Source organism: Oncorhynchus tshawytscha, linkage group LG09 (genome assembly GCF_018296145.1).
Source record: "Oncorhynchus tshawytscha isolate Ot180627B linkage group LG09, Otsh_v2.0, whole genome shotgun sequence".
Classification (NCBI taxonomy): domain Eukaryota; kingdom Metazoa; phylum Chordata; class Actinopteri; order Salmoniformes; family Salmonidae; genus Oncorhynchus; species Oncorhynchus tshawytscha.
In genome coordinates, this window is record NC_056437.1 from 81,431,319 (window position 1) to 81,449,602 (window position 18,284).

The 18,284-nt window shown below is 44.8% G+C and overlaps 1 protein-coding gene across 1 annotated transcript in view; it reads left to right on the top strand.

The window, feature by feature from the left end:
- Positions 1-15,562, top strand: part of LOC112234493 (netrin-1) — a 39,142-nt gene extending 23,580 nt beyond the window's left edge. The window contains exons 4-7 of the mRNA XM_024402646.2: positions 2,699-2,848; positions 4,016-4,069; positions 7,378-7,452; positions 12,848-15,562. Of these exons, the coding sequence (XP_024258414.2) occupies positions 2,699-2,848; positions 4,016-4,069; positions 7,378-7,452; positions 12,848-13,167 (599 nt within the window). The 3' untranslated portion in view covers positions 13,168-15,562. The remainder of the gene's footprint in view (positions 1-2,698; positions 2,849-4,015; positions 4,070-7,377; positions 7,453-12,847) is intronic.
- Positions 15,563-18,284: the final 2,722 nt, after the last annotated feature.

Genomic DNA, 18,284 nt, shown 5'->3' on the forward strand with positions numbered 1-18,284 from the left:
GCAGACCACAAGGGACCTCCACTCTTAACTCATTCTGACTATTCCAAGTCTCACGGAGTGAAAGTATCAACACGGTCCACCATCATATATAAAAGTCAGCCACCGACTCAGACTGTTTTGGGGTCGTTTCACAGTGGTGGCAGTCAGAGTTCACACCTAATTGGAGTTCAGGGCAAATGTAGTTCATGTTGTGCTGTTGTTCTTAACACATTTCATGGATCTTTTGCACTTCTTGAAAGTGACTAATGGTTGGGAGCATCATTGTTTCACTGCACGCTGCCAGTCCAAACATTTTTACAGTCTATATTTGGGATGCAGTCAGGGGCGGGCAGAGGAGGAAGCTATGGGCAGGTTAGTGTTACAGAGTTTCTCTCCTTCCCTAATGCGCTAACCACATACAGCAACCTGTCTTAGGCTTTCTAGAGGTCTGTATCAGTAACCTGAAGGCTTCCAGCTCTGCCCCAACTTTTACTCTGTTCCATACTCTGGGATCAAACCCAAACAGCCTGATTGCTGCGCTCTCCTCAGGTGACAAACTCAGCGCTTTGTGACATCAGTTAGGGCCCATGGTATTTATTGTTCAACTCAGCCAACCATCTCGCTCTGCTGTTTTTGGACAGGAAACACAATGCTGTGCCAACACAGCCAGGAGGAAGTCTGCTTTCATTCTCCAACCTGAACCCCCAAAATGGAGGATCACCATTCTCTGAAAGGTGGAGGTTACAGAATAGACCCCTCCGCCTTATAAGCCGAAACACCGGCGTCTGCAGTGGCAGTGTGGAATGCCTCATGTTTTATTTCCCAGATTAACGACTTCATCCCTCATCAAGCGCAGTGTAAACACGGCTTTCAGAGCACAGCGCGGCCCCCGGCGGCCCCCAGCTCTAACGGTTTGTTTTATTCCCAGTCCTCTCGTCCGCTCCGCCATATAAGCCTTTCACCAGGCCCAGGGAGCCCACAGCAGTGGAGCAGCCACACGGTCCACTGAATTACACTCCCCCTCAACCTCTCAGCAACTCTTAACCTCCACACCGCAGGGAAATTAATTAATGTTTCCAGTGAGTTCCCAGTGTAGCACTCAGAACATTAAGAGCACAATGCAGTGGTTTGAGCTCAGAGGAAGAGGACTAGATGCTGGTGGATGGATTGAGTGGAGACGCAGTGGTGCATCTCTATTGTGATGTGTGGTTAGTGGCATCTCTAGAAGTAATATAAAGTCATACAAAAACAAGAGTTATTTTAATGTGGCTTTCAAGTACAATCCCTTATAACCCCTTAAGAAAGAGACACACATCTTTAGAATACACATGGATGTTACCCACATGCCATCGGGAGGGACAAGAGTGACCTCATGTTTTATTTTACATTTTTTGGTCCCACCCTGCATTAAAAAGTCATTTGTAAAGGCTATAGAAGATAATGCCCATTAAATCAACAGAAAGCAAGATCAAGCCTACAGTTTCAGTCCATATACTGTACAATTTAGAATCCTGTTTCTAAATTAATGGGACTATTTACTCTATTCCTGACGTAAGAGCCACAATAACATTCTGGCTGGTAAAGATGGGGGACTTTATTAGAAACATGACTTTTCATTCATACCCTTCTTGTTTTTTTTGTTTTTTTTGGACAGGATTATTTTATGCTGATTTTATTATACCTCAATAAAATGTGTCAAACAAACTTGGCAAAATGTACTTATACTGCAAATTGAGTAGAAAGAGGACAGAAAAGTTTTCGTTTTTTTATTTAACAAGTGACTTCTAATATTCATGAAACCCGTTGAATCCCAGCTAATAACACCCAACTCCAGCCTCTGTTGGACCACTTAAAGCTATTTTCAAATGACTCTTCAGCTACATAAAACACATACAACTCTAATGGAGAGAGCTGGGCTTCCACTTCAAACACAGGCTTTATGGTAAACGTTTGGCAGTGCACATGCACAAAACCCAAATTCTCACATTTAATGTGCGATCCTCCTGACTAACAACTTAAACAGACGGCTTTGATGTGTGTTCCACTCTCCCATTAATGGGGAACATTATTCAGGATATATTTGCGAGGAGCTCTTTGCCAAAAAACTTTAGATTGTAAACTCAATCTGAGAGGCGCACAGGCTCTGCTCTGCCCGCCGTGGATCACAACGCTCCACAGAGAAAACACAAAGACTGGTCACACACGGCTTAAACACACACACGGCTCATACGCACGGCTCTCACACACACACACACACACACACACACACACACACACACACACACACACACACACACACACACACACACACACACACACACACACACACACACACACACACACACACACACACACACACACACACACACACACACACACACATATACAGGTGTAGTCTCAAAGTGCAGACAGATATCATTTGATCATGTAATATACTGTTCCTCAATACTCATGCCTGATGGCAAGGCCTATAATCATTAAGGAAAAAGGGAGTAATTGTAATTTGTTTGAGGTCCCAGTCCCCATCTGTGGTGGCCTGTGAGTCACTTTGAGCTTGTTCAAAGCTTACTTTGAAGTTCAGAGAGTCAACATTGGAGGAACGAGAGGCACAGGGAATTGAGAAGGATGCCTTACGCCTAATTGGTTTTAAACCAATACTAGTGAAGACCGAACAGATTTCATCTCATCTCTGTTTTCTCCTGCTCTTTCCTCCTGACAGCGTGTGATTGTCATCCAGTTGGCGCAGCAGGCAAGACCTGCAACCAAACCACCGGCCAGTGTCCCTGCAAGGACGGCGTGACCGGCATCACCTGCAACCGCTGTGCCAAGGGCTACCAGCAGAGCCGCTCTCCTATCGCCCCCTGCATAAGTATGACTTGCCTCAGTACTAAGAGAAATGTCCTCAGACAGACCACACAAGTCAGCCCAACCATAGCCCAGCTAGCAACAACACTGGCCCCATCAATAGGAGTTGTCGCTGACAAGTACTCTATCACACCAAAACCCATGCTTGTTATGCAGGAATTCATGGCCTGAGTTCATTTCATTTTGTTATTTCCCCCTGTTCCTTTATTTCTTTGGATGGATATTTTACAGTTAGACCAGAGCTTAAGTAAACAGGGCATAATGTCTAAGCTAACATGGCCTTGTGAGTCGCAGCACCGTTAACAGCCCATCTCCATATAAATCCACCAAGCCGGTCCAGGGTAATGATGACTGATATGTTTATTGGCAGTATCAGCAGCCCACAGATTCCAGCCTCTCAGCGATAAACGACACCTCATACACAAGATGGGCTATTGGGTGGCTAGCACCGCCAACACAGCTGGCATGACCAGATAAGATACCTCGGATGGCTGGGACACATAGACATTTACAATTGGCCACAATTTATACAGCCGTTTCAATTGGTGACATTTCCGATAAAGTTGTATTTGGAAATTCAACAAAGCCATTGTGGAAAAGGAATCAGTGTGCTTGGCCAGGATCCACAGCGATAAAATCAATCTGTGAACCCACTGGAATAGGATTTCCTTCATTTCGTTGGGAAAGTAACAAATGTAGTGTAAAAAAAGATGGAGGAAATGGGGGTCTTGAAAATTGAGCTGAAAATATTTGGTTTCTCGTATATTTTCGAGCTAATATGTTTTAGGTTTAATAGCTTAATATAACATTTTTGTTATATCAAACTTCCTGACAACTTCAATTTTAACAAGGCCAGGGGCCCTGGCTCTCTGTGCCTTACGATACAGCATGCCACGAATACAAGAGAGTGATGGGAAATTGGCTATTAATGTGTATTCCAAGCACAATCGCTGTGTTCTAATCAGCAATCAATAACATGACAACCTATTAAGGAATATCTGAGAGTATATCACCAATGCTCTGAGGTTCATTTAAGCCCCAAGGAAGGTGAGCAGGAAATTGAACTGAGACGTTCTAACAACTTTGCTCCTTTTTTCCACATATGAAGCTGTCAAACTTGAGTGGTGATGTGAAATGTCATTATGTTTGTGCTGTGGTTTCTCTGTTGCAGAGATTCCAGTTGCATCGCCCACCTCCACCTATACCAGCTCTGAAGAGCCCTTAGGTGAGTTTGTGACACTGCTGAGACATGTTATCCACAGGGTATGGCAATTACTAAAGCATAACATAACAAATGTATTGTATTTTAGTATGAGCACAATTCATATCATTCCACAGTTTCTATTTTTTAAATGTTTTTCTATTTCTACATCTTATTTGGGGCCACCTTCAACATTGTAGTATTTTAAGGGCCACCTTCATAATTGTATTATTTTAAGGGCCACCTTCAACATTGTAGTATTTTAAGGTTCACCTTCTATAATTGCAGTATTTAAGTGGATGTGTATGTGTCAGGAGATGTTAAATCCAGGTTTTTGGTCAGCTCTCTCTCCCCGGCCTCCCATTCTGTATTTCCACTCAGCCTCCAGCCCATAATCTGATTGCATGCTTCATTTGCACCAGTTTGTTTTCCAATCATCTCTCGCTGCGCTGAGAGGGAAGAGAACCCTTCCCTTGCTCCCTTATTTACAACCCTATTGTTGAAAGCTCTGAGTCTGCTTGCTATAGTGCAACACTGATTTGAAGTGACATACCACTGTAAGATTTAGCTCATACTTTCAGTCACTGCTCAGTCCAAGCTTGTGGGGTAGATCCCCTGGCATGCGTGTGAGGAGAAAAAAAGAGACCTGGAGCAAAGTATTGGTCTCTAAAACCTATTGCCTAAGCCAACTTGTTTTTGGTCCAACTTCTACTTAAATGGATACTTGCATGCCAGCAGATACCCATAGACCTACAGTCATTGCTCTAATGCTAGTTAGCAATGGCTTGCGAAACTGCCTCTAACTTCCTTCTTACTGGACACAGAGACATCATTTGACTCTGGGGAAGTAGAAAAAGGGCCTCATTGCCCAAATCCCACAGTATTCCTTTAAATTGCCTTCCATGTAAAACATATAGGTTCTGTCACTTTTGATCATTAACATGGGACTAACAGTGTGGCTCCACATATTTCACTGAGCTGAATGGCCAACCTGCTACATACGTTGGCGACCAGCTGCAATGGGGTTTGGAGTCTTGTCAGGACCCCGCACAGACACCACCCTCCAAATTAAGAGTGGTGTGGTCCCCAGGGACCCTGGAGAATGGTAGTGGCCCCGCTAGAGAGGCCACACAAAGGGGACGTTTGTCCTCCCAGCGGGGACCGGGGCCTTAATGAGAGCTATGGGTGTGATGGCCAGTCCTGGGATTGTGCTGCTGGGCTAATGGGCAATGCCAGCTATCAAAGGGAGGTACGATGAAGGCCTCCAGGGGCCAGGGGGAGACAAATGGGCCCCCGCCCTAGCCACATTTAAATGGAAATCAGGCGTGGTCGATATGGACTCGTCAAATTAATTTACTTTGGGATTTCCCTTCCCTTTTTCATTTCTACACCCCCCCGAAAGCTGCCAGGCGTTTCACTAGAAATGTTTTCTCCACATACATGCACTTGCTCCCCATCCCCCTGCCTCCACCCCAATCCGCCTTTTTGGGGGGAGTGCGTTTTTTTCTCGCTCCGCTGTTACCCGGGCAACCTCATTCACACAGAGTATAAAGGGAAAGAAAGGGGAGGACTGGACAGAGGGCTGGAAGAAATAATGAAGTTTGTCCATATTCAGGCAAACTGAAAGGTCCCCTCTCTCCTAACTGCTCCCCCTTTCCCCCTGGCCGACCAGCCCCCCCCCCTCCATAAAAGAGCATGGGGCTTATTACACTGGGAGGGGGAGCAAAACCAGGAGATGTTCTGGTTCCAATTTGTGTCAGTCAGTGGAAAAGTGGGAACAAACCATTTCCATTTTCAGTTTGGCCTCTCGTCCCAGACCCATCTCCCCCATTACAAAAGGTGCCTGGCACCCTGACAACACGACGGTCGGCGGACATCGATAAAGCCTCTTGGCACGCCTGCGAGCCCAGGTCAACACAGCCTGGTGTCAAAGGGATAGCACCAGACCCGAAAGCAATTAATCATAACTATGAGCTCTTTCTGGCCACTGGTTTGCAGCAGGCTCCTCTCAGAGGCCACAGAGAGATCGACCACAGAGAGATCGGCCCCGGCCAACGTTAGAGTATTCTTTCTCGCCTCAAGTGAATTGGATAGTGCTTAGGCCCCTGCTAATTTTTGTTAGGCTACTAGCTAACTTCCTTCAGTGACCTCCTTTTGTGAGTGACCTTCCCAACCCTGAGTGCTGACACAATGGATGCCAGGACTCTGACAGGCTAGATATTCTGTGTGGAGAGGTTGGAGGAAGAGAGTGGGAGTGAGCTGACGATAGGATCTGTGTAAAGGTGTCCGCATGCTTCCCATCCTAAAGTGTCCCGAAAAGTTTGTGCATATATACAAAACCATAGACTAACCAGGTGAATCCATGTGAAAGCTATGATCCCTTATTGATGTCACCTGTTAAATCCATTTCAATCAGTTTTTGTGCACTCAGTGTATTATGACATTTAGTGACGTTTTTGTTTGTTTTGGTCTTCGGCAAGGTTTTTTTCCTGGCTGTTCATGCACTCCACATTTTTTCTCGAGGCTATTTAAAGTTCGGTAGCCGAAGTCTACGCCCCTTCGTCGGTCATTGGTCAACAGTAGGGATTCTACAATTAAGTGTTTGTCGACATTCAATGATAGATGACTCATTTTCATGCACAGAAAATACTGAGAAATACTAAACCAAACAGCTTATTTAGATGTAAAATAGTGTGACTAAGATCACCTCAGCAAAAACATCAAAATTAATGACAGATTTCTAAAGAAACTGAACGCCCCCTGCCCGCGACCAGGTGGGACCGGTTGTCTAATGACAAACTATTGAGTTATCTTAGATCAATTATATATTTTATATAATTTTATATATTATATATTTTTAGGAAGTGTATACTGGCTACGGCGCCTCAAGATGGACAAACAGTACTATTGCGTCTTTTTCTCATTTTTCAAGCGAAGGTCTTATAAGGGAGTATGTGAGCACACGCACTCTGTTCGCCTACGAGGCGCCAGCCGAACCGAAGCATGCGGAAGCCTTAAGCCTCCACCAGCTCCACAGGGACACCATAACACCATAACAGCATAACAGCATAACACCATAACACCATAACAGCATAACATGAGACAGTGTACCATAAGTACACTACAATGGCCTGGCAATAGATGTAAGCTTTCAACCCCTTATAGTGGGGGTAGAGTGTAGACCCTTGGATGTACCTAAAAGGCTTTTATTAGATAACATAATTGAGGTCAGTCCGTAAACCATGAGAGAGAGAATGTTTAAAATCTAGATGTTTGTGATATGTTGGCTGTGCTGTAACCTAATTCACCCATTATTTCACTCGCTTCCACAGATTGTGATTCTCACTGCAAGGCATCTAAGGGCAAGCTGAAGATCAACATGAAGAAGTACTGCAAGAAAGACTATGGTGAGACCACTGTGCCGGAATTATATGCCCAGGCGTCGGCCAGCGGTCGAGGGTCAGATGTATTTATTAATCACAGGCATGTCCACTCCCAAGCCCCTCTTTGTGGCTTATTCACGCTCTCAGGATTAGAGTCATTGCATCAAAGGGAAATGGTCTCGGAACTGAGCCCAGGGGACCCCGCTGATGGACAGGCAAGCCAGTATTAGACTGAGGAGTGCTGCTTTCCGGGAAATAAGACATGATGGAATTCAAAAAATATATGTATTTCTTGAAGGTTATGTTCAAAACCAGACAGCTTTAGACTGTGTTTTGGCAATGGCGGTGTAAAGCACATTAACAGATGTATCCAGTCTACTTTGATTAGTTAGCATGGAAAACATATACATATTATTATCTATCATCTGTAAACTAGCCACACAAAACCTATGTCTAACATATCCTAACATCCCTGCACTGACATACACTCATTACTATGTGAGATTCACTGGAGGTGGGGGGAGCTGGACAGAGAGAAAAGTGTTTGCTGGGGGCATCCTCACCGCAGGGCCTCTTCTTTTATCACCAAAGATAGAGATCAGTGGCATCAGTGTCTGGGCAGAGAAACAAAGGGATTATTCAACTCTTACCTCTACATCTTGAGCTCATATCAGCTCCTCCACTCCAGCTGAAACTGTCCTCAGAGAGAGGTTGTGGCACGAGCCAGCCCCCCGATTGGTTTGGAGAGCTGCAAAGCTCCGCTCTGCCAGGCTTTAGATGGAACTATTTGGATTTGTTGTCCCACCTTGACGGATGTGTGTGTGAGTGTGTGTGTGTGTCTTAGGGGAGTTGTACCTCATAAAGAGAGGGCTCTGAGATTCAGAGGGCCGCAGAACAAGCTCCCACTGAGTCCTCTCACAGTCCCTCTCAATTACAGCTAACGGACAATTTCCTCTCCCCTTCCACCTCCCTCTAAGCCCTCTGGATCTGCTCACCCTGGCCCCTGTCCATGGTCAAGGGCCATCCCTGCTCTCAGCCACCAGCCTCAGTAGGGTCCAGTTTTATTGCTCCATGGTGAAAGGCTGGTGCACCCTGGGAGCATGAGGCTCTGGCGGGGATCTGGCCATTAGGAATTGTCAGCAAGCCCAATATTAATAAAATTAGCCAAACCACACAACAAATATACTCTGTCATCAATGACTCCACAGGAGTTCATCTGCATCTGAATCTAAGTGAGTAATATGAAAACATTCACATTCAAGCCAAATACAGGTTTTTACATAGCTTGCTATTTTAGAACGGTTTCACAAATGAAATAACTTCTGTAACTTGAAGCTAAAAGGACATTTGAGTTTGATGATGGATGATGCTGGACTTGTGTCATTATATTCTGAATCAGCACCAAAAAACAGCACCACTAGATCTAAAAATAGAGCAAAAAGAATGAGAATGGTGGGGGGTAATGTAAGAGAGATAGTAGTAGCAGTAGGGACAGTCCATGGATCTTATCATAGGCCTCCTATATAGTGTTTCATTGTGCTGTCCCACTGTGTAGCCTCCATATCTCCATATGGAGAGGGTTTCCCTCGCCTCTGAGGGTTTTCCATTCCATTAATCACAGTAGTATTATGGTGCAGATCTCCTATCAGCAGATTCATGTCTGCTAACCACCGTACAAATCTCCCCAACCGCAGCAGCAGCAGCACAAACCCTGAGGCACGTCCAGCACTCTGCCAGCATTTGAGAAGAGATCGTACTCCGTATAGCCAAATACCCTTTATAAAAGACAATGCAAGATCTCTTAGACTCCTGGCATGAGACCTAACTGTACAGTAGGCCTATATCATATTGAATATTTTGGTCACCAATTCCTCTGTAGATATACCCATTAAGTTGGTGTTAAAATTTTCAGCCTTTGATTGTTAGAATAGATTTGTTCATACAAGACCGTATCTGCTATAATCAGGGTTTGGGGATAGCTCACCCATATTACAAAATGACATATTGGTTTCCTTACCCTGTAAGCAGTCTATTGACAAGGAATGACTACAATCCATGCTTTGATATAGTTTCCCTGGCACTGTTTTCTACTTTCACTGTTCACATGATAATGTTTTAGCATTTGTGGCACAAATCCCATTCAAGTCAAGTCAACTAAACCAAAGCATGGATTGCTGTGATACCTTGTGAATAGACTGCTTGCAGGGTAAGGAAACCAATGTGTCATTTTCTTTATTTGGGTGAACTATCCCTTTAAGACTTCAGTTCAGTGTTCTCTCTAATGAAACACATCCAGCTGCATTGGCCACACTGTTCCCCTTCATAGCTGTCACATGTCCAAAAGCCTCATCATCAATCATAGTTCATCAATCAAACAGAGCGACACATCAGAGACTTTTAACAAAGTTTCAATACATAAATGGCCAAATGTTCTTCTTTTCTCAATCAATATTGTGCAACACAGAGAGAGACAATAATGTGAGCTCATTGTTTCAGTTCCCCAGAAAACTGAACAGCCATCAGAATACATATTTTCATTCATTTATTCTTGCTAGTCATCCATGAAAAGAACGGACGAATCTATAAATCACAAGACTGATTCATGAAAAGCAGAAGGTTCATCAAAACAGCTGAGTGCAGATGATTCTCCTTTGGCTGAGCTGGGGCTTTATGAAGAGACCATTCCTCAGGGGGCTTTTCCTCTGCCTCAATCTAATTCATTTCTCAGGGCTGTCTCTGGGCCTTTGTGGGGTTCACAGTGTCTCTGTTCTTTGGGGCCACGACCCCCCTGTGTGAGTGGCGCTGCGGGCCTCCCGGGGTCACGGGAAGAGGCCCCCTGTTTAAACACAGTGGTGCACTCTGCCGGCTCGGAGCATTCCACAGGGCGCAAACAGGTGGTAAATTAGGCTGACGCTGACGGATTGCCACCCCGGAGAGAAAGAAATATGTTGTGTTTATTCATTTTTGTTTTCCATCGTGGCCGTAGCTACGGTGACGGCAGCCACAAAGGGTTCTATTCTGGGCTGACACCCCTCCAGCGGGGAGGACAATGAATCAAAGAGCTTTTGCAGACGTTCAGGGCCAGCGGTGAAATGAATGGTCACACAGCCCCGTCACCCGGTGGTCCCTGTTAGCTCACCCTGGGGGCAGCAGGGCCCAGATCAGTCACTCAGCTGATAACCAGATGGGACAGGGGCCTCAGTATTGAAATTAAACATGCTCTAATTTGATTAGAGCCCCCTTGTTGGCGGTGTGCGGGTCAAGCCCCAGCACACTACTCAGAGAGGGGACCCAGCGGGAGGCTTGGCTTCCATTGTGTTATTAAACCCCTCTCTCTCTCTCTCTCTCTCTCTCTCTCTCTCTCTCTCTCCTCTGTGCTACCCTGCTAAGATGGTCTAAGTAGTACTGATATACCATATTGTCTGCTAACAGAAAAACAGAAGTTTAGTGTCCTAGATCTCCATTCATGAGCTCAATTCAACACCAGCCCCATGGGCGCTTTGGACTTCATTGGGTGAGGAGCAGGACTGAAGCATTGTGCAGAGGTGTGAGGACTGAGCTGCTTGGTCTTTCCAGCTAACATTCATGATTAGTACTGCATACTTTGGTCCCCTCATGGACTGGAATCTTAGTCCAGTATAACAGTATTTTACTATCTGCTTAGAGAACTACCAATTTCCTGAGCGGCCCATAGAGTGACAGAGGGTTCTGCATTGGTGTCAGACAGCAGAGAGCTGAGTCTGGTCCATTCACCCGGGGAGCTCGTTAGCCAGTCGGTCAGTAAGAGCGACCCAGAGAGAAGAGGGCTATCTCTGCTGGATTCTCACGCTGCTCTTGGATGGGGCTCTGGGAGCAGAACCCGGATAGCTCATGAGGTCGGAACACATCCCGATTCTTCTGGAAGCCTCTCTGTGGCTGGGAAGATAAATAGTGGCCCACTCCACCCCCCCACACACCCTTTATGTGTTTGGATGAAGGAGTAGGCTCCAGCCCAGAGACACATTGTTAATGAATGGCAGGACTGTGAGAGCGTGCTCTACTCAGCCCAACAGGCCTCCTTTCTTCTGAAATTGTGTACAATTTGCTCACACTAGCAGGGCCCCCCTTCCTGTTCTCTTAGAACGTTCCAGGCTGTTATGGGGGACAATCGATGCGGCTCGCAATAGAGAGCGTTGGCATTCAGAGAGAGAGACAAGGAGAAAAAAAATACTTCCTGTGCTATTTTCAGCCACCTACATTTTTCTAACATTAGTCCACACACAAGTGCGTGTGTGTATGTGTGTATGTGTGCACTTGTGTGTCTGTGTGTGCATGTATGCATTTGTGTGTGTGTGTATTTATTAGTGTGTTTGAAACATTTCACACCATCCACACACTGTTTCCCAAATTGAGTCAATTCAAACAATTGGGAGTGGAAACTATTCAGGTTGGTTCATTTTCCACCCACTTTAGTCCAATCGTTAATAGCACATTCCCAACTAAACCACTTCACCTCAAGCACAGATTAGCTCCTACCCCAGTGAGTTCAGTTGTTTCCCCGTTGTTGCGATGACTGAGGCTTTTTTGCAATCAGAGTGATGAAGTAATGGTAGATTTATGTGACAGAGAAATCCATGCAGGGGAGCTGTTGTGAGGGGGGTCTGTATTTCTGTCTGCTCTAAGGGGCCAAATTCTTGGGAGAAAGGTTGAATGGCTACCAGGTCCAGGTTGCTCTAGCCCAGGGTTCTTAAGATGTGCAGCGTCCTGCTTAACAGCTGAAAGGCCATTCTATCAAAAGCACAGGAATGGCTTTGCTTCAGAGCTTTTACCTCAAACAGATGTGGTATTTTTTTAGTAAAGGTTGAATGCTGCACTTTCACTGTTGGACTTTCTGAGTTGAACCCAGTATACCAGCCACTTCTTTTTCTCCAAGCTTGTCAGTTGAGGAAAGGAAAGCGTTTCTAAGGATACGTCCACAGCAGTCAAACATTACAGCCAGTCTCAGGGAGGTGCTCATTCAAATGTACTCAGCGGGCACCCATTGTCTTTACCCTGGGGAGCACTATGGCAACTGTTGCTGTAATACGGAGCATGCTAGCCAACACAACAAGGAGAGGTCAGAGGTCATGGCTGAGGGGAGGGACCAGGGGAACCATCCACACACACTGGGTCGGCAATTCCTGAATCATACTCAAACATTGGAGCAGTTATTGGAGCTATAGTAAAACAGGACATTTACAGCTGAGGGCTCACCCCCAGGCCAGTCTGGACCCCAGGAACAAAAACCCACAGGCTGATTCCCTGCTTAGTTACCCTGTGTGTTATTAGGAGGATCTATGTTTTACTGTACATGAGCTTTTAACTGGATCTCTTATACTCGAAAGTTGCTTGCTTTATTGTGACATTTTCTTATTCCCCCTTCTTCTCATTGGTCATCCAGCTGTCCAAGTGCACGTCCTCAAAGGAGACAAGGCAGGGGAGTGGTGGAAGTTTACCGTGAACATCATCTCCGTCTACAAGCAAGGTGAACAACGCATCCGGCGCGGCGACCAGCTCCTGTGGGTGCGTGCCAAGGACGTGGCCTGCAAGTGCCCCAAGATCAAGCTTGGCAGGAAGTACCTGCTGCTGGGCACGGATGACGACTCCCCCGGGCAGACTGGCGTGGTGGCGGACAAGGGCAGCCTGCTCATCCCCTGGAAGGACCTGTGGGGCCGGAGACTGAGGAAGTTCCAACAGCGCGACAAGAGGGGCAAGTGTTAAGAGGAGCCAGAGAGGAGAGAAAGAGAGGGGGCTCACCTCGAGTCTGAGGAACACAGGAGGAGGAGAAAGAAAGAGGAAACACCAGAGGGAGAGAGGAAAGAGGGAGAGGTGAAGTGAACAGAGAGAGAGAGAGAGAGAGAGAAAGGGACTGAGTGCTGCTGCTTTGAGTGGAAGCAAAAAGAGAATATTAGTTTTAGAAACATATGTGTGAAGGAGCTCTTTTTACAGTTGCTGTTCTGTTTGTCCTTCAAGGTTTGTTTCGTTGTGGAATTGCAGAGTTTGCACCTAATATTTCAGATAAGTTACTTATTTTTTGTTTTATTCATGATACCATTATTTTTATATTTCCAGTTCATTTCTACAGAACATCAGAAAAAAATCTACTGTATCACATATCTGTGTTTATAAAGCCTATAAAGAGCCCACAATATATATATATATATATTGTGTAAAGTTGTTTCTAGCAAGCTGAGGTGGCACGGCATGGCTTAAGGGGAATCTCTCTCATGTTTAATGAGTGGCTCCTGCTTGCCAGGCCTTGTCAAGATAAACTGTGTAAACTGCTAAGAGTGTTAACACGTTAAATCGATCATTTAAACTAGGTTTTACTGTGGTTACAGCGTATACTTGTAAAAATGGGAGAAAAAAACAAAAACAAGCCAGCTATTGCCAGTTACCTTTCTTCTTTAAGAGCTCCTCATGTGGTTGTTACCTCATTATTACTGCTAACTATGTAATCAAAATGAAAGTGCCATAAAGAAGTTGCTCCTCAGATACTAGCATAGGGAAAGAGTCTGTTAAATGATACATTTCCTTGCCATCCTGACAGTGTGGTTGTGACCTCAGCAAAATAAAAGTACCAGTAGGCATGATATAATTATATAATATTACTGTATTTAGACAGCACTCTGTTCTCAACTAGAGAGACTAAAATAGATGAGTTGACCGTGCACTTAATGTTTAGTCCTTTAGTATTCAACAGTATTCACAACATATAAGATATGTTCAGTGTTTAATTGCACCTTGCAGGATACAAACTAACATACTGTATTGTTCCAGAAAAATCTAAGAACTAATGTATGTCCATTCATGATTGTTCAACCTGAGATCACACATTTCACTGATTATGTGCTGCCTTTGGCCTTTGGTCCTGGAACCTAATGTCCACTGACTCTGTGTCATTGATTGATGCATTTGGTTTGCTATCCTGTTCACGTTTGTTAAAATACGAAGTACTGCTTGAACATCCCACTGAGCATTGACCTGTTTCTGCTGGTAAAGGACTGATCGTGGGGGGTGGGGGGACATTCTGATTTCTTCAACAGTGAATCACCTCATGTGGTTTGATAAGACCTATCAAAATGAACCTACGTTTTGTTAAAATAAAAGATGCATGCTGACTACTTAGCTGACTAAGCTAACCAAATTGTGGATGACAATATGTACAGTATGTATATGCTGTGTAAAGATACATGTATTATGTTGTAAAAGAAAACCTGTGGGGTGATGAAATATCACAGGAGTCAAGCTGTGTGATCAACACACTGTGTCAGCATCTGATTCTCACTTCAAACCTTGCAGACATTCCATTTTCAAGACGTTACTTGGTACTCAACAAAAGGGGTGACCGGCTGTTTAAATGTTATATAGCTGTATAGTTTGTTACTATTTTTTGTTAAACATTTACTAGATTTATGTCCATGTTTTATTAACCAGAGTTTGAAATACCATAGGCTTAATAAATGGGTAGACAAATAAATGAAAAAGAGGCAGATTTCTCTTGTTTACAAGTTATGCATACCCAGGAGTGTATTTCAGCAGAGAGAGGCTTATCTACAACCTGTAATAAACAGTCCCAAAAATATTTGGGAAATACATAAACACACATAAATGCAAGCAAATGCACACATGCTCACATACATACTCACACACTTTTTAAAACATATTTGTATGGACATTTTTATTGCAATCCATTTCAGATGTTCTTGTGCCAGTGCATCCATCTCTGGATCTACACATATCAAAGCTGTCAGTGGGTCCACTGTGTAAAGTTAGACCAGTTTTCCACACATTTGGAGAATGATACTCAGTCATGACCAGATATCTGCTACAAAAATATATCTGAATGTTGCTTGTGTTCATACTTGGGCTTGTAAATGTTGTTTAGCTTTGTCCATTGCAAAAGTCTGTGTAATGTCCTGTAATGCATACTAATATATTATGTTTATCACAAATGAATATATTTAATGACACATGAAACAATGTGGCTTTTGTTTTTGCCTGTTTTTATTTTTGGTTACTCTTTGCTTTGGATAATAGACGGCTGTAATGAAAAAGTAAAAGTCTGTAGCTATTGAACAGCCTAGTAAATCTGAAATAAAGCTCTGTAAAAGTACTTGTGGACTTTCAACTGTTTCTCATCATCTCATCTGTGTCTCATTGGTAGTTCTGTACTTCAGTGAGTCATTTGGGATTGACATGGGCTAAATGGTGTGGCCCAATAAGACCGCAGTCTGTCATTACCCTATGAAACTGCATCAGCCTTTGTCTGTTTTCCTCCTGCAATAACAGTGAATTGCAGTTGGGGAAATTAAATTAAACTTTAAGAGTGGTGCAGCGGTCTAAGGCACTACAGTCACCCTGGTTTGAATCCAGGCTGTATCACAACCGGCCGTGATTGGGAGTCCCATAGGGCGGTGCGCAATTGGCCCAGCGTCGTCCGGGTTTGGAATTTGTTACTTACCTAGTTAAATAAAGGTTGAAAAAATATATATAATAATAATCTAAACAGCACTAAGTTCCTAGTTAAAGAGGTCATTTCAGTACAGTCAGCACAGAGGGTGACTACAGAAAACAGCAATACTAAGAGTTGTTCACTGAGTAAATGTATTCAACATTTATTAGACATTACCGCCAAAGAGCTCCAGTCATTTACAACAACACAAAGTAGTTAACTCAGCAATTCCTTATCATCATTGGTTTTAGATCCCTGAACTCTATAAACTTCACATACAATAAGTACATGATATTAAGCTGATTATATCACTAAGCTTTTAGTTCATGCGCAGCACAGATGGAACTGTGGGGTGGAGGCATTGTAGTCATCGGATGACATCCTGAACTTCCTTCTCAACAACGTGTTCATGCCCAAAAGTAGCCCTGCTTTAATCATCATACAAATGACCCATCCCCAACTCAAGTCCTTAGTTCGTTTTTTGTCTGTTATGGGAGTTTGTACCAACACTACAGTAGGATTGATTGGTCATAGGCTAGGCCTACTCAAGGGAAACACAATCCAAAATACTCCCAAGGATCCAACCAACCGCCCCTTTATAAAAGGCTGTGCTCTTCATTAGTGAAAGGGACCACAATAACTAACATTACTGGCCGACATGGCTGTAAAAAGATCCCAACTAACAAGCCTTAAAGATGGAGGAGAGAAAGACAGAGGATGAGGTCACTATGGATGAGTGTAAACTCATAACGCTCATTCAGACACACAAAAGATGTGGTGTGTCTGGAGTTGCACAACAAGGCTCTTGCTCCTTTCTCTATGTGCTGCTAATGGTTTCTATTGGTTTTGCTGGCTGCCAGGATGACTGTTCTTGCTATCCAAACTCCAGGCCTCCTCCACAAAAACACAGTTCTGTCCTGAACACCCAAAACAACTCTTTCACTTCAGACTAAAAAGTTCAGACCGTTTTATGATGTGCTCTCCCTCTATTCACTGTGTAATAGGGAGGGATGGGAAATGAGGTGAAAGGGGATCTGGGTGTGTGTGAGTCTCACTCTCAGTGTGAGAACAGGAGTATCTGGAGCAACACATGGCTCTACTCCAGGATGCAGAGAGAGAGAGGGCTGTGGAGTGACATTGGGAGGAGGAATGATTTCAGCTCGCATGCAGGCAGTCTCCAGTAGACTGCAGCAGGGTGGGATTCCTGCCTTTAGCCCTGTACATTCCATAAACATCCAGCCCAGGGCCAGGCACACTCCTGCCATTGTTTACCTGTTAACAGGCTGCAGACTGTTTACCTGTTAACAGGCTGCAGACTCCAGTAGACAAACATCCAGCCCAGGGCCAGGCACACTCCTGCCATTGTTTACCTGTTAACAGGCTGCAGACTCCACTCCAGTAGACTGCAGCAGGGTGGGATTCCTGCCTTTAGCCCTGTACATTCCAAGGGCCAGGCTGCCAGTTTACCTGTTAACAGGCTGCAGACTCCAGTAGACTGCAGCAGGGTGGGATTCCTGCCTTTAGCCCTGTACATTCCATAAACATCCAGCCCAGGGCCAGGCACACTCCTGCCATTGTTTCCCTGTTAACAGGCTGCAGACTCCTCTGAAAACAAAGGCTTCCGCCAGCACGTCTGACAGGGACCGAACTAACAGCATGACAGGACAGGGCTGGACAGTGTCCCTATGCCCCCCACTGGTCTACAACAGCCACTGACAGTAAATGGGGGAGCCTCCCATCACATGACCATCCATGTTTTCAGTTCCCAGTCGGTTGTTTTATTCGCTCCTTGCTCCCTAGCTTCACATTGAAACTTTTGAGGGGCATAGAATTACCATCTGCATCCCCTTTCTCTGTTACTGTGGAGACAGTGATGTCTGACGGTAAAATGAAAACAAGGTTCTAAATGAAGCAAAGGACCCCTCCACCTGCTATTAGTAGAAGGTAGTAGAAATAAGGTCTGAGCACATCGTTGTTGAACTTTTCACATCATATCCAGGAATAGATTCCCACCCCCATTCTCCTGGTTCACACCTCTTGTGAAGTACCACTTCACTGTTATGATTAACTACCACACAACTCTGACTCACATACACACTCCAGCCTCCCACCTACACCACCCAACACCATTGCACACCATTCGGAGGCTGTTTGAGATGCAAACCATCGACGGGAATACGATGGGGTTGGGTGGATGGTGAAGGGCTGAGGGGAGGTCTGAGGCTTGGAGAGTGGATTAGCCTGGAGAGAAGAGGTGCCGTGAGAAACTCTCAGACCCAATACAACCAGGGCCCTCAGCAGGCAGTAGTGCCTCTAGCGCCACCATGGTTAATCTGACACTAGTAAAGCCCATCCTTTCTCCCCCTCTGCTCCACTCCTCTCT